The sequence below is a fragment of the Oryzias latipes genome, chromosome 23 (assembly GCF_053564925.1).
Source record: "Oryzias latipes strain Hd-rR chromosome 23, Olatipes_Hd-rR_3.1".
Lineage (NCBI taxonomy): Eukaryota > Metazoa > Chordata > Actinopteri > Beloniformes > Adrianichthyidae > Oryzias > Oryzias latipes.
In genome coordinates, this window is record NC_136259.1 from 15261620 (window position 1) to 15276781 (window position 15162).

At 40.8% G+C, this 15162-nt stretch overlaps 1 protein-coding gene across 7 annotated transcripts in view; it reads left to right on the forward strand.

The window, feature by feature from the left end:
* Positions 1-13844, forward strand: part of znf800b (zinc finger protein 800b) — a 33333-nt gene extending 19489 nt beyond the window's left edge. For all 7 annotated transcript variants that reach the window (XM_078942165.1, XM_078942168.1, XM_011491057.4 and 4 more), the window contains 10 exons: positions 202-515; positions 4996-5091; positions 5383-5526; positions 7980-8160; positions 8241-8400; positions 9404-9566; positions 9980-10338; positions 10407-11507; positions 12139-12257; positions 12504-13844. In XM_078942165.1, coding sequence (XP_078798291.1) covers positions 230-515; positions 4996-5091; positions 5383-5526; positions 7980-8160; positions 8241-8400; positions 9404-9566; positions 9980-10338; positions 10407-11507; positions 12139-12240 — 2592 coding nt within the window. In that variant the 5' untranslated portion in view covers positions 202-229 and the 3' untranslated portion in view covers positions 12241-12257; positions 12504-13844. The remainder of the gene's footprint in view (positions 1-201; positions 516-4995; positions 5092-5382; positions 5527-7979; positions 8161-8240; positions 8401-9403; positions 9567-9979; positions 10339-10406; positions 11508-12138; positions 12258-12503) is intronic.
* The last annotated feature ends 1318 nt before the right edge of the window (positions 13845-15162 follow it).

The following is a 15162-nucleotide window of genomic DNA, read 5'->3' on the forward strand; positions in this document are numbered from 1 at the left end:
TTCTTTTGAAGACTTTGTGGATCTTTTGCTTTTTTTCCTTCACTGCGAAAACATCACCGTCATTGCTGGCCATGACTACTGCGTGACTAAAAAAACGGATTACATTCAGTACATCATACCACTCAAAAATAAACTTTGCAGAATTTCTACATCTTGATGTTCTTGGCTTGACATTTGCTGTTTGTGTTGTTTGTCCCGTAGGGTGGTCCTGGAGAAACCTTAGCTCCGTATGGATACCCGGCAGATGGCGGGGACACGGTCTGGAAAAGAGGATCTTAAAAAACATTTGCGGGCCGCCGCCTCAGAAAGCCGGGAGCACCAAGACACTGAAATGGAAGTAGACGAAAAGGTTGATTTCGCCGCCCAGCCTCAAGCCAAGTGGAAGCCTATCCCTCCCCTGCTGCCTGAGCTGCAGGAGCATCCCAGGAGTCCCTACGCCAAGACCAGGAACCAGAGCTGTCAGACGGAGGAGCAGCTCCAGCACGCCACCACCTGCAGCCATTGTCCCAATGCAGGTCAGTTTAAATTCAGCGTTCCTTCATATTTGAGGGTTTTCTTCCATTTGAAGAAGCTTTTGTTTACAGTTCAAAAGTTTTGAGAATTTGATTTTGCTGAGTTATTCATTTAAAGGTACCATACTTAAGGGAGTTTCCTCCCAAGGATCCTTACTCACAATGTCTTTTTTTAGTCATTCTTTGACACTTGAACTGGTCCGACTGTTTTTCAGTTGAAGGTTTTGTGTCGCAAACACGCTGAGTTGTGTTGTTGGATCATTAGCTTCTCTTTGACGCAGAAAAGGAAAAGAAAATCACAGTGGGGGTGTAGTCTCATGTTAGACTGAAGCCAACCAGAAACAGTGGATATGTCTGAGTGTGTGGACTTTGCTCGTGCTCCCTAAAAGCGTAGTCACATTCACTCATAGGGTGGTTGACCCTATACAGGTGCTGCGGGCTTTGGGTTGTCCGGGCCCTTGGAGGGTTGTAGACAGGAGCGGGTAGCATAGATGTGTTGTGCAGTTGTCTTGAGGCTAGTATGACTGCCTTAAGGGACGTCATGAAAATAACATTGTCATATGGTGGTAAATGTGTTGTATGTGTAAGTATGAGTCAAGCTACATTCACACCGCGACTCAAAAAGTCTACGTTAATGCCCGTAAACGTACGTCGCAAGCTTCCGTGTTCAAAACTCTCCCGGTTACCTGCCTATGTACAAAATGGGCGTTCACTGAACGCATGCTGAAAGTTCAAGCAGCTGAACTTTGACCAATCAGGGACTCAGAATTGGTAGTGACGTGTGGATTTCGTCAACAGGGAAGTGCCAACCGTTGTAAACGTGATAATGGAGGAGAAATGAATAATTGCGGCCTGTGCCCGGTTTTTCATATACGAGAAAAATGCTCTGAAAGAAAAAGCCTGGAGCAGGAGATTTGCAGCATGTTGACATTTCACAACAAACTTCTTCCAACTGTTAGTGGCCGACATGGTCTACTTAACAGTAGAAGCAGTTCCCTGCTCGTCCAGCTGGTTGAATGCGCTTTCACGAACCCACGTGTAGTACGTTCTTGAATGCCCAACACATACCCAGCGTTATGGTAGTATCAGGCTTATGGAATATGCACTCACTCGTGGCGTGCAGGTGATGATATCGTATGGTACCTTTACACCACTCTCTTGTTATGACTAAGTTGCAGGAATTGGCCCCTTACTGACCGCATGCAAATGCTGAATGCACAGAGTGTGCAGGTTATACACAAGTGCCCGAACGACGCCCACACAAACTACACTCTAATTGTCCAATTTCCTAAATTCCAGCAGTCAGGCTGCGGACAAGGAGACTGCACTTAAAGTGTGAAAAGCACTTCCGGGGCTCCTTGTGCAGTCCACAGGGCCATCTAAAAATGAAAACTCTGTACGACACGCCTGTCTCACCTTCCCTAATAACCTTTGTGTGTTGTTCATGAGATGTCATCTGCAACATGCCCATAGAAAGAAAAAATTAGCATGAACATTTTTGCCTTGCGGGATCACGGAATAGTCTACAACCTTGACATTTTGTGTGACCCGTACAGGTTTACCCATTTTTTACCTACAGACAACCCGTGTCCACTTGTAAGGGCAGTTGTGACTAAGGCTTTCCGTGTGATGTGATTATTTGTCTTGTGGCTTTTCTATGTTAAGTAAGCTTCCTTTATCAAGGCGGATCTGACATTGCTGCAAGTTGTACCCTTTAAACTGCACCCAAGCTTGCCTGCTTTCATGGAATACCCCAAATCCCTCACTCTGCATGGGGGGAGATGGAAGCAGACGGCGGCTTCTGTGATCAACAAACAATCACAAACCACAGGTGTCCTGAACTGTCAATGAGGTGTGATCAAACTCCGTCATGTTTGTTATCTAAAAACAGTCTTTCTGCCCTAAGGGGGAAAAAAAAAACAGGTGCACTGTGTAGTACGAGGGCGTGACCATGTAGACGGGTAGCGTGGAAGTCAGAGGTCATGTGGGTCACTAGCCTTTGTATACTGACTGTGTTGACCTGACTAAGGGAAAGCTGGCTGACGTAGATTGACACAGTTTAAACCACTCTGCAAAAAATGATTATTACCTTCACAACCACTACAAACCCAATAAGCACAAATTTATCCATGAATAAAAGATTCTTTTTTGAATTGCAGGTACTAACTTTCGTAGATTTTCTAAACAAATCAATTTCTTTTTGTGCATGTTGTCTTGCAATCTCATTGAAGTTGTACTGATGTCTCCGTAAATGAATTTATATGTAATTAAATATTTGCTGTCCGTAGTTCGCTCGTTAATCTATTACTAGATTTTCCGCAGATGCGTATGTAAACTCAGAGCTTTTTAGATAGATAGATAGATAGATGACTTTATTAATCCCACAATGGGGAAATTTCATTTATCTGTGACAGCAACACGACATTCAGAAATAATCTATATAATATAACATCAATAAAGGACATCACAAATGACATTTATATTAAATAATTAAAAATATTACTAAAATTATTATGAAAAATTATTATCAAAAATGAGATTCTTATTAAATAAAGAATTAAATATTAAATAAATACAGCTGCAAAAGTGTAAAAAACATGCGGTCTGCAAAACTGTAAAAAAACATTACAAATTATTTTTCAAAATACAGAAATAACTAATGAAGTTCACACCAAAAACAAAAACAAACAACTGTTCAGGAATAAAAAACAATTTAAAATTGAAAAACAACAACTACAACAAAAGAAAATAAAAAAATGAGTGAATGAAAAAACACCCTCGGACCGTGGAGTGTCACTGTAACACAGTTTTCTGATAGTTTCACTCAAGCTGGGTTTTTAAAAATCAATTATTCCATTTCCGTCATTGCTTAAAAATGCGGTGTTGCTTATTTGAATCTGACTTTTATTGTGAATTTGATTGGAAAAACAAAATTTATATCGTCAGTAGTTCCACCTATGGATCCACCATTGTTAATCTTGAGTTACTGGTTAATTAAAAAATAGTACTGGTATTTCATAGTTAATCAATATTAATTTAAAAAGGTAAATTAGTCAAATCAATGAACATTTGATATAATCATGCTAAATCAATTCAATTTCACTTGAAAAGTTAAACAATTTAGATTAAATTGGATTGTAAATCAAATATTTTCCTGAAAAATGCAATAGTTACATAAACGAAAATCAATTTATTGATTTAATGAATCAACATGGATTTTTTTTTCTGTAGGTAAAAATCATTGACCTTTTCTGTTTTTTACCCAGCAACAGTAATGAATGCTTTTAAAATATTGAAAGAAAAGGATAGTTGATCAACTGATAGATACATAAGTCACCAACTAAATAATCTTTACTTGATTATTTTATATTAAATCATTCAAATTAATTTGATTATCAAGATGGTTTGGCCGGATGTTACAGCAACTGGACTGTAAAAAAAAATCACCTCTGCTTTCATACAGATTCAACTCTCGTTTTATGACATCCAGTGGTGTTTGGACCAAAAACCACATGAAACTTTCTTAATAATTCAGGAACCAAAGCTTGACTGAAACTATTTAATGTTTAATACTAATAAAAGCCTCAAATACAAGCTGGAAAAGTTAAGTAAAGATTTGAAGTTTAGCTGACAAAATAAAAAATTGCTCTAGGTCGGAAATGCTTTCAGATTACAAAGAGCAGGCTGTTTTAGTAGAGATCAATATTTAATATAAACCTATTATTACGGGTTTCATGGTAAGAAAGTTAAATACTGGTAAATTAAAAGAAAAAAGGACCCATGTAAAAGTATAGAAGTAAAAGCCAATGACTTGTTATCCTGCTTGGACTGATTTAAAGGTTTCTTGTGACCACCCCCGTGTCGAGTAATTCGTCCTCGCTCAGAACTTTGGCAGTTAGGCCCCATCCCATCTCTTTCCTTATTTAGTCCTTGTAAAACGCATTATTTGTGTCATAAATGATGTTATGTTTTAGTACTTTCAAAAATAATTTCTCAAGACCTGGCGACCACGTGGGTTATATTCTGCTTAACTTGAGCCCTTGGTTACGTGTGCAGCTCAAATATTAGCTCGGATCTTAAGAGATTCAAATGTCATTGCCTGTGCTATCTGCAGTGTTAACATGCGCCATCCCATGGGCACGAGAGGTTTAAACTTGGAGCAGGTTAGACTGAGACAAACTCTCTTTCTTGAAATGACCCACATAAAAAACGGATTGTGTTCTTTTTGTAACGTCTTTACGGTGGTTTCTGCTGTGATTCGGAGCTTCAAGGTGAAACGTCTTTTCCTCAAAGACTGGCAGCATATGTGGGATTCAGAATGATGAACTAGGCGATCAGTAAACCACAAAACCAGTGGACACATCAGGGTGTTGTTTTTGTTTAGCCCAGAGCAAATATATATATACATATTTTTAGTGTTGTCAATGTTTCTGTCCGACTGTTGTGCTCTAACGCGATGCTGCCTCTTCTATCATATGTTTAGGTTTGTGCGCAGAGCCTGGTGATCCTCCTCTTCTTCAGCAGCCTCTGCAGACCTCCAAGTCAGGGATTCAGCAGATCATTGAATGCTTCAGATCAGGTTTGTGTTGGTTTGTGGCCTCCCATTCTTCTTGAATGTTGGTTTTTTGTTTTCCAGAGATATTGTCTTTTTAATCTCTGTGATGGAAGAGTGAATTGCTGGTTTGGAGTCATTTTTTTGAATTATTTAAATTTAAGGACCATGAACTGTTAACCTATTGGAGCAACATATAGAAGCTGGAGAGTTTTCTTGGTATCTGTAGACTTCCTTCTTTGTTTGAAGCCATTGAACCAATGATGGAGGGTCTGTAGGGAAGAAACAAAGAAGAGCTTGATGTTCTCTGTCTTGCAGGCACCAGCCAGCTGAAGCACATCCTGTTACAGGAGGTGGACACCATCTTTGAGTGTAAAATTTGCCGCAGCCTTTTCAGGGGCCTGCCCAACCTCATCACGCACAAGGAGTACTACTGCTTATCCCGCATGCCTGAGCACGACGGTCAGTAATGGCTGCAGAACCACAGGTTTTCTGAGATCTGCAGTCAAACTACAGTTCTAGGGAAAAGGGCTGAGAACAGAGTTTGATGCGAATGTTGAAAATAGTTGAACGGTGGAATAAGGAGTACTTCAAATTTACTTGGTTACAAAGGTTACAACGACCCTCCCATCCACCTTTTTCTCTCATCCTCATCCTCAACCAACTTCCATCTCTGGTTGCTCTTTGAGTTCCTCACTACCATCTGTCTACTTACTAGTCCCCCATCATCTTAGATACAAACAGTAAAATTCTGCATGCGTTCGTATTTAGTATCACCTGAAACCAAAACTTGTGTTTCTGGTGTTTTTTTCTTCCTAAAGGTGCAGAAATGGAGCTGCTGAGAATCTCAGTCATTTCTGTAACTCACCAACTGACAGGATTATTGTTCTAAGAAGTTCATTACAGATCCAGTTTGTTCTCCTATAAGCCATATTTGTGCCACTTAAAGGTGAACAAAAAGTCACAGACAAAATGTACTATTTTAAATACATGACTTACATAGAACCATATGAAGAAAGTAGTATAAGCTTGAATCATTGTTACAAACACACAGAATAATAACACAACTAAGGCAGGACTTTGATAGGATAGAATCCAGACCAATCAGCATGAATGGTTTTGTTTGTCATTAGCTGGTTTGATGACACATTTGAAACGCTGAGCTCAGAGTGGGAAAAAAAAAACTGAGAAAAGGCCCGGTTTAAGACAATCCACCTGAAAACAGTTCTGTCGCTAATAAAAAAACATTTCTGTAACTAAAAGAAAAAGATTTTGCAAGCAAATTTTTTTTCATTTCAAGGTATTTTTAATACTACACATTTGTTTCTTCAGTTTTTATGTACACGTTGTTATTATTTTTCTCTTTTTGTGAGAGTATTATAATACTTGATTCACGTCTGCTTTTATGTCTTACTATCAACTGATTTTAAAGAGTAACTCCAAACATTTTTGGAGGAAAAACACATTTTCTTCTTGTGTCTGAAGGTGTAACTGTGTAACAATCAGTGATACCATATTTTATGGACCATAAGATGAACTTATTATCTTTCAAATGTTTTAAACATTCATGGTTATCCATGAATTTTCCTTAATTTACTGACCTGTAACAGATTTTTTTGTGGCACACGATTCCCAAAGATCTGACCAAAAGTTTTAGTACAACTTGTGTGTAAATGGCATCTGTTATTGTCAATAAAGTTAGACTCATTCGTCATGTTGAACTCTCTGCAAAGGCTAATTAAACCAAAAACTGAGGCAAACGTGAAAAATGTCCCATCAGCCAGTCTGTCCAATCTCCTGCTGCCAAGTATCTTTTTTGGAAATTTAGGCAGAAAATATTTGTGAGAATGAAAACTGTCTTAAACCAATTTGATAGAAACAGAAAAACATTGAGTCTGCTTATTGCTCGGTTCTTCTTTAGGGGTCAAACTAAAAGCTAAAGAAGGATTTTTGAGTGTCTTTTATTTTGACGCCTGCTTACTGCTCACATCTACAGAAATATTTTCTGGATTCAGTCTATTTGCTCGTGATTTTCCTTTTAAATCCGTGTCACACAGCCACGACGTACATTTAACACATTTTATATGAAGTTTTGGTCTTTGTGACTCATGCAGGATCTATGTCATGGATCAGGGTTTCATGCGTTTGTCACTCCTCGATGTGCACAGATATCCGTCAAAGTCTTTAGGTGAATTTGGTTTTGAGCTGTTTCTTGGTCAGTTGAGGGTAAAACAGTTTATGTGTATTTTACATAGTTTATACACAATTATCATGTAAATCTTGTGCAATTGTGTTATTTTATACTCAAATTTTTGGCTTTGCATGACCGTTCCACGCATGTGGTTTATTCTTATATCTTCCGTGGTTTAAACGTTGTTCATTCCTGATATATCTGTGAAAATTTCATGTAAAGACCACAGCTTTCATCACTTTTTCCCATGTATATTCACATATGTCCAATTTTCATCCGTGCATAATATGCAATATGTACGTATTGTCTGTGTGACATGAACTTTAGGTCTCCATTCATCATTTCTTTAAAGCCTCTTGCTTTAATTGCACTTATTGCTTTGTTTTTGAAATGGAACTTTTTGGTCAATTTCTGGTATTTTTTTATTTATTGAATAATTACTTTTAAAAATAAAATGTTTTTTTTTCCTGGAAAACTTCAGTTTGACTTTTAGTGGTAAGACAACAGTATTTTTGAAAGAAAAAAATACAACAGAATCTGTCATACAAGCTGCTTGTTTAGAGTCTTTTGAGCTTATTTTTCCAAGAATTTCTTTGATTTTATTTTGATGAGATTTCAGGCTGATCAATAGTCAAAAATCAGTTTAAAAATTCTTTTTCTTGTCAAATTCTTTCTCTACAGCAGCAGCACTGTTTGTCTAAAGACGATTGCTTTGTCCTGATAGGTTCGTCGGGCGATGACAGACACAGTGTGGCCATAAAAGACGCACTGGACGCTAAATATTCCAGAGCGGAGCGGTCGGACTGTGTTGTCCGGCTCGAGCCCATTCAGAGCACCACCAAGGCCGTGTATCAGTACCTCACCACAGAGGAGGAGCTGGCCAGATATCCATCACACACAACCAGGTCAGTCAACTATCGAACTGTAGGTTCAAGGACGAAATGTGCAAATCAGTATTTTTGAAGAACTGCTGTTGTCCCGGCAGCGCCAGAGAGAGTCCAGTAGTGTGGGAGGGTGAGGCAACAGAAGGCGCCGACAGCAATCCCACCAACCCGCAAGGGGGACAAGAGAGTGTCGGTAGTGCGACGGAGGAGGAGGCCAAAGAGGAGCAGCAGCAACCAGAGGACGAAGGCTCCAACAGTGGAGTGAGTGTCGACAAAGGGTCCAACACAGCAGAACTCTTTAGATCAGCATCACCAACCGGTCTGTGGGACAGTTGGTACCGGGCTGCAGAGGGAAAAAAAAGAAACACAACTGTATGGAGAGAAATTAGACTCAGTCGGATTTGTGCGTGCGTAATTCTTGATTTGTGCGTAAATTAGGATTTGTGCATAAAGTTGGATTTGTGCGTGATTTATTACTCACATAATACGTTTTGTGTATAAGTTAGAAAAATATAAAATGAAAAAAATACAAAATGCAATTTACGTATGCACAAATTAAGATTACAACAGCTTGAAACTACTTACACACACACATCTTTAAAAAACACGCACGAATCCCTTGTTACGCATACACGAAGCCAAAGTTGCGCACGGATCTACCGTGAGACTGTTTTCACGTCTCACAAATTCGTCCGTAAGTGCTGCGTTTAAATACCAGTGGAATGCTGGTACGCACAAAGCAAGAATATGCATACACAAATCCTAATTTACGCACAAATCCGACTGAGTCTAATTTCTCTCCATACAACTGCTTTATTTCTAATCTGATTCTGCAAGTTTGATCTTTGCCCACTTCAGCCTCATCCAGCCCGATTCATAAAAATGTTCTCTGACATCAAACCGGTCTGTGGCCTGATTTGGATCACTGCTTTAGATGGGTAAATGGTAAATGGCGTATACTTATATATCGCTTTCTACCCTCTTTCGAAGGACCAATGCGCTTAACAGTCACAGTCCCATTCACCCATGCACACACACATTCACACACTGATGGCGGCTCTGCTGCCGAACACCGGCGCCAACCTCCCACCAGAGGCAAGGAGGGGTTCAGTGTCTTGCCCAAGGACACTTCGACACATGGGTGTGCAAGGCGGGAATCGAACCTGCAATCTTACGATCATGGGTCGATCATGGGCCCTACCGCTGCACCACGGCCGCCCCCTGTGTGAGAGGGAGAACATCAATGTCCTCTTTCTTCACGCAGGTGGAAGATGTGACCATCTCCTGTTGTCTCTGCGGTCAAGACTTCAACTCGCGCCGCAGCATCAGGCGCCACTGCCGCAAAATGCACCAGACAAAGCTGGAGGAGCTCAGGAAGTTCACCGAGACGCGGACGGTTCCTACCAGTCTGCTTTCCATGGTGAAAGGTGAGAGTTTCCACAGCGGCCATCTTTTGATCTATTTTGAATTAGGATTATGCTGTTTTTAGCCTAAATCAAAGGGCCTGTTGTTTTCTAGATCGTAGTTTTAACTGTGTTTGTTTCATCTGCTCCTGATTCACAACAATTTGAATGAAGAAATATGAAAAATAAAATCAATAAATAAAATCAGAAATGCAATTTTAAGGATAATTTTCTTAATATATATGTCCTCCATCATTAAAAAAAGTGCCACAAGAACATGTTAAAAGCACCAAAAACACCATTTTTACTGGAGTGGGTCAAGATAATCTTGTTCTTATTTTTTATAAATATTGTTACATGTTGTTGCTGTTGTTTGGAGGATAAAGAAAAAAAGTCACAACTTTGAAAGTGAACAATGATCCTTGTGTGTGTTGAAGGTCGACAGAGAACCCTCAGCACACCGACCGGAAAGTCCTGCCCCGTGTGCCTCAAGAGCTTTGCAACCAAAGCCAACACCCGGCGCCACTTTGACGAGGTGCATCGAGGTCTGCGGCGGGATTCTATCACGCCCGCCGTCGCCCTGAAGCCCGGTCAGCCCTTCCCCCTGGAAACCACGCCTCCGAGGAAGAGCAATAACTCGTCGCCGACGCGGAGCCACAAGTCCACTCCCGTGAGCTCCAAATCTACGGCTTCAACGCGGAACCCGAGCAAACCTCCGAGCCAGCCGTCGGCGCCCGCTCAGGCCGGGACGACCTCCTGTCGCTGCACGGTTTGCAAGAGGAACTACAGCTCTCAGGTGAGTTTGGAAAGCAGCCGCTCAGCTGAAGCTTACAGCAGATTCTCAAGTTCTTGTCTGTTTTCCAGCTCATGTTGAAAAGACACATCCGTATAGTTCACAAAACCTACAACATGAAGAGTGACCGGATCGCAGCGAGGCAGACCGCCACACCTGCTAACCCCACCAGTACCAGTGTGAGCCCCAGCGAAAACGCTGAGGTGAAGGAGGAGCAGGTGGAGCGCTCCGATGAAGAGGAGGAGGAGGACTCTGACAGCAGTCCCGCCCCGTCTCCCGGTGACAGCGCCGGCACAGCTAAAGCGGGTTTGACTAACGCACCGAAAGAAGAAGAGGAGGAGGAAGAGGAGCAGCCAGCAAGCCCAAAGGTGGCAGCGCCGCCGCCGTCCGCTTCCCGTGCGGACAACGGCGCCACTGGCAACCTGGCTGCCAAAATATCCAAACTGTCGGTGGGTTTTGACTTGGAGCAGCTCTTCTGCAAGCTCTGCAAACGGCAGTTCAGCTCCCGTCAGAATCTGACCAAGCACATCGAGCTCCACACCGACGGCAACGACATCTTCATCAAGTTCTACCGCTGTCCTCTCTGCCGCTACGAGTCCCGCCGCAAGCGCGACGTCCTGCGCCACGTGACCGTCGTTCACAAGAAGTCCTCCACGTACCTGGCCAAGATCATGCCCAAACTGGAGAGCCGGGCGGTGAAGCGGCTGGCCGAGGTGGTCCTCAGCAGCTCCAACAAGAGGACGAGCAGCAACGGCAAGGAGGAGGTGAACGGGCGGCCGCTGTCCTCCTCCGCGCCGTCGTCCCCCGCCACCCCCCGCAAGCAGGAGTCCTCCACTCCTGCCTCAGCTACCTCATCCGGTTCTTCGCTCGCCCCCGTCACGCGGAAGCAGCAGGAGCTGTCATCGTCGGCGAGCGCCGGCGCGTCTCCTCCTATCACCCGCAAACAAGAGAGGCAGCAGAACCGCTCCGTCAGCCCGCCCCTCACCCGCCGCAGCGAGAAGCACTCGCTGCAGCGGAACGCCGCCTCCACCACGCTGATCAGCAGCCAGGCCCCCAACACCCGCAGGCACGAGTCCGGATCTGACAGCAGGGCGTCCTCCACCGAAGTCAAAGTGACGAAAAACTTCTCCCTGCATGCGTGCGATCAGTGTGGGCGGGCCTTCGCCAAGAAGGTACGAAGGATTTTAGAATGAAGACCCGAGAAATCAGAATAGTAACTTCTGTCTTTTCATTTCATCTGTGGGGGGATTAGGACCATCAATAGTTTCCTTAACTGATGAATTATTGAAAAAATTTAGTACAACTTTACGGAAACTATTCTGGACGACAAGGAGAATTTTAAAAACATGAATAAAGATTTTTAATGATCCGTAGTAATTAACATTTACTAAAATGGGATTTAAATAAGTTATTCTGCAAAGTATTTGATTACCTCACATCTAAAACTGCAGAATGTGTGAAATCCTTGTGGTGTTCATGCTGAAGTATTTAAAAATGCCCAAAGATGCAGCAGTTTTTCTGCCATAACAAAGAACTACGTCTCATCAGCCTGATGGAGATAGTCCACCCTCAGACATATGACTCCCAGGAACTTTTTTTTCCTCCTTCATTGATATTTTTGCTGCCAGAAACAGTTACACCTCAATGAAATGTTTAAGTAATTTATTTACGTTTTTTTGGGATAAATTTAGATTTACCGACAGATATGAAGCATTTTAGATGAAAAAACGTGATGTTTGTGGTTTTCATCCAAACTTTTTTCCCCTGACACTCCCCTTTATTTTCCCAACTCTTTAACTTCAGCTTTATTTGGAATCTCACAAGCGAAGTCATCGGAACGCGGCGGTGGCGGCAGCCAGCAGGAGGAAAGGTGTCAGCACGCGCTCCAAGTCCCTGATGTGGTGAAGCCGCCGCCCACCTGTGTAAGAATTCAGTGTTTACGCTACAACCTCCCTTTTTTTCTCTGCTTTTTGGTATTTTTAGTTTCTAAATTCCTCACAATGCTCAAAAAAGTTAACTTTTTTCTCTGTTTTTTTGCTCAATGGAGCAGAAATAAAAAAATCACAACTCATAAACAAATTTTATAAATAATTTGGGGGGAATAACAGCTGTTTCTTTTTACATTTTTTATCTGCTCTTTCTAATTTTTTTCTCCTCTAACTCACCAGTGAAGACGAAGGACTCGAACCACTAACAAAGACGGAGCAAATGAAGATTCACCTGAAAAAAAAAACAAGAGGATGCTGGGAAGAGGTGGATAAACAGAAAGTGGTGGAAGTAGAGACGCACACTTACTGCACAAGAACCAACAAAACAGTTGGAAACAAACAGTAGTTTTCGGATGAAACCAGGCAGAGTGACTGGAAGACTGACTCCTGCTGGATTATCCGTGTAATGACGCTCTAGAAAACAGACACATACACATTTGCTGCTGCCTTTTGCGTGTCCATGCGTGAGGAAGAGCTTCAGGCTCCACAAAATACCCTTTTTTGAGTTTTCTCCAGTTTTCTGTCTCTATAAACCTAAAAAGCAAATCGTTCCTACACATATCTCCACAAATTCAGTTCACTGCTTACACTCTATTTATACGACAGATTAGCTTTTATTCGTAATTTTTTTAATTGCTTTCCTCGTGCCCGGCTCATTAAATTATCCGTCATCTTCACCTTTTAGGGAGTATTGGGACAGGTTTTTGAAAGGATGAACATGAAATGTCCCAAGTGTTGGATTTTATCCTTCAACCGTCGCCCTGGCCTCCATCCTCAGTGCCTGAAACCCAGCTGTGATCGGCGGAAAGCTGACTAAATAAGACGTCTGCTTCTTCTTAAGTTTACATGAACCTTTTCTGCTAATATAAGTGAAGAAAATCAAACACTGGAGCTTATTTAAAATGAACTTTTCCATTCAAGGGGAATTTCTGCATCAGTTCTGCTTTGAATGAGTTTTCTTTGCATAACATGTGTTGGGGGGGGGGGGGGGGGGGGGGTCGAAAAGCCTTCAGGTAGTCGTTGAAACACTGGTGAAAGTGACTCGGAAAGCTGGAAGGAAGACCAAATGTAGGAACGCCAGGAACAAAACTAGAATGAAGAAAAAGACCAAACTTTATTTTTTGAACAGCAAAATGCTTGTGCAAAAAGGTCTTGACTACTTAAACTGTACATATGAACTGATTCTGCACAGATGCTGAGAAGAATAGTTCTGAGAATCACTCTTAATATTATTAGCCACATGCGTTGGTTGACTAAATGCTTCAAATTGAGTTTGTTCAAAATCTTGGGGCCGATTTTTCAATGTTCGTCTTTTAGTTGTGTATTTATAGTTTTATTTTGAAGGACGTTTTTGTTAAGTTAAACCTCAAAAGGCTTTTTTAGATGTTTGTTTGTTTTTTAATCTTAAGTTCTGCTGTTACGAAGCTCACTCTGTAGAAAACTTCAGAAGAGTTAGAAAAGCCTTTCAGATGTCCCAAGAATGTTAAAACCAAACACTTAATAAAAACATAAGACTTTAAATGTTGTTTTATTGATGTACGTTTACAGTTAGTCTGGACTGTTGTTTCTCTGATGATGACTGACACAACCCAAAGAATCCAAATGACTGTTTAATATAACCTTAAGTAGCCCGGGGTCTTTTAGAGTTTTTGCTACTTTTTGTGATTTTATACATTTTTTTTACTCCAGTAATTATTCTTTAAAAAGTTTTTTTTGTGGCTATGGTTTTTATGAATTTTTTAAATACAACTTTGATCGTTATATTGTAACAGATATTTTTAAGTGACCCAATAATTACAAAATGATCCGAAAACTGTAAAAAAAAAAAGGCAATTCCAAGTGGTAAGTTTAGTCATTTTTTGACTACAAAAATAACAAATTGAGATCAAACAGTTTTTTGTTTTTATTTATACACCTCAGTTTTTTTTGTTACAAATATGTTTCATAGAAAAGACCAAACGTTTTTTGTTTGTTTTAGTAAAAAAAAGTAAAACATACAGAGACAAAACAAAATGTATGAATCCAATAAACAAAGTCAAAACAATGTGAAAAAAATAAACAAAAAACGGGTGAATCTTCACTAAACCACAAAGTGTTTAAAGGATTTTTTTCCTAACGGATTTCACAATTATGTCATAACTCTTGTCATATTTGTTTTAAAACTAAACCTTTTTGGAACATTCCTGTTATTTGAATATTAATATTTCATTTTCATTGGCTAGCTGATCGGTGAGTTCATAGACTTCTAAGGGTTAAATTTATGAACCTGCATCAAGCTGAACTTTGCTAAAATGGTTCAATTGACACTTTTTGTTTTGCTGATCAAAACCAGTTTTAAACTGCTTCTATGAGCTGATTTCTTCATGTAAACATTTTTTAAAAGAAACATTTGATCATTTTAACCCTTGTGCTATCCTAGGCACTTTAACATTGGAAGTTGGGTCATCTAGACCCACTAGACAGTGCTCTGAACCTTTTTTCTTCAATGATTTGTGATCTTCACTGGTGTCCATGGATTACATGAAATCTTTCCACCTTTATCCACCTTTGTCATGGTAGGGAGAACACGTCAATGTAAGGGTGGGGTCATCTAAGATAGCACAAGGGTTAAGCGTAGTCTTGACGAAATGCTGTTTTTAATCCACTGTGACCTGTAAAAAAAGCACATTTCTCCACGTAAACAGGATATATATAACTGTTACAGCTGGTGTCGTATTTAGTTTTTTCTTTTTGTTCTGTGTTTTGTGTATTTTATTTCTATCAGAGTGGGACTTTGGTGTTTTTGTGGATCTCTCTCTGATTACTTTCAGGTGTGGTGCTGGAAAGGCAGACAGAAAAT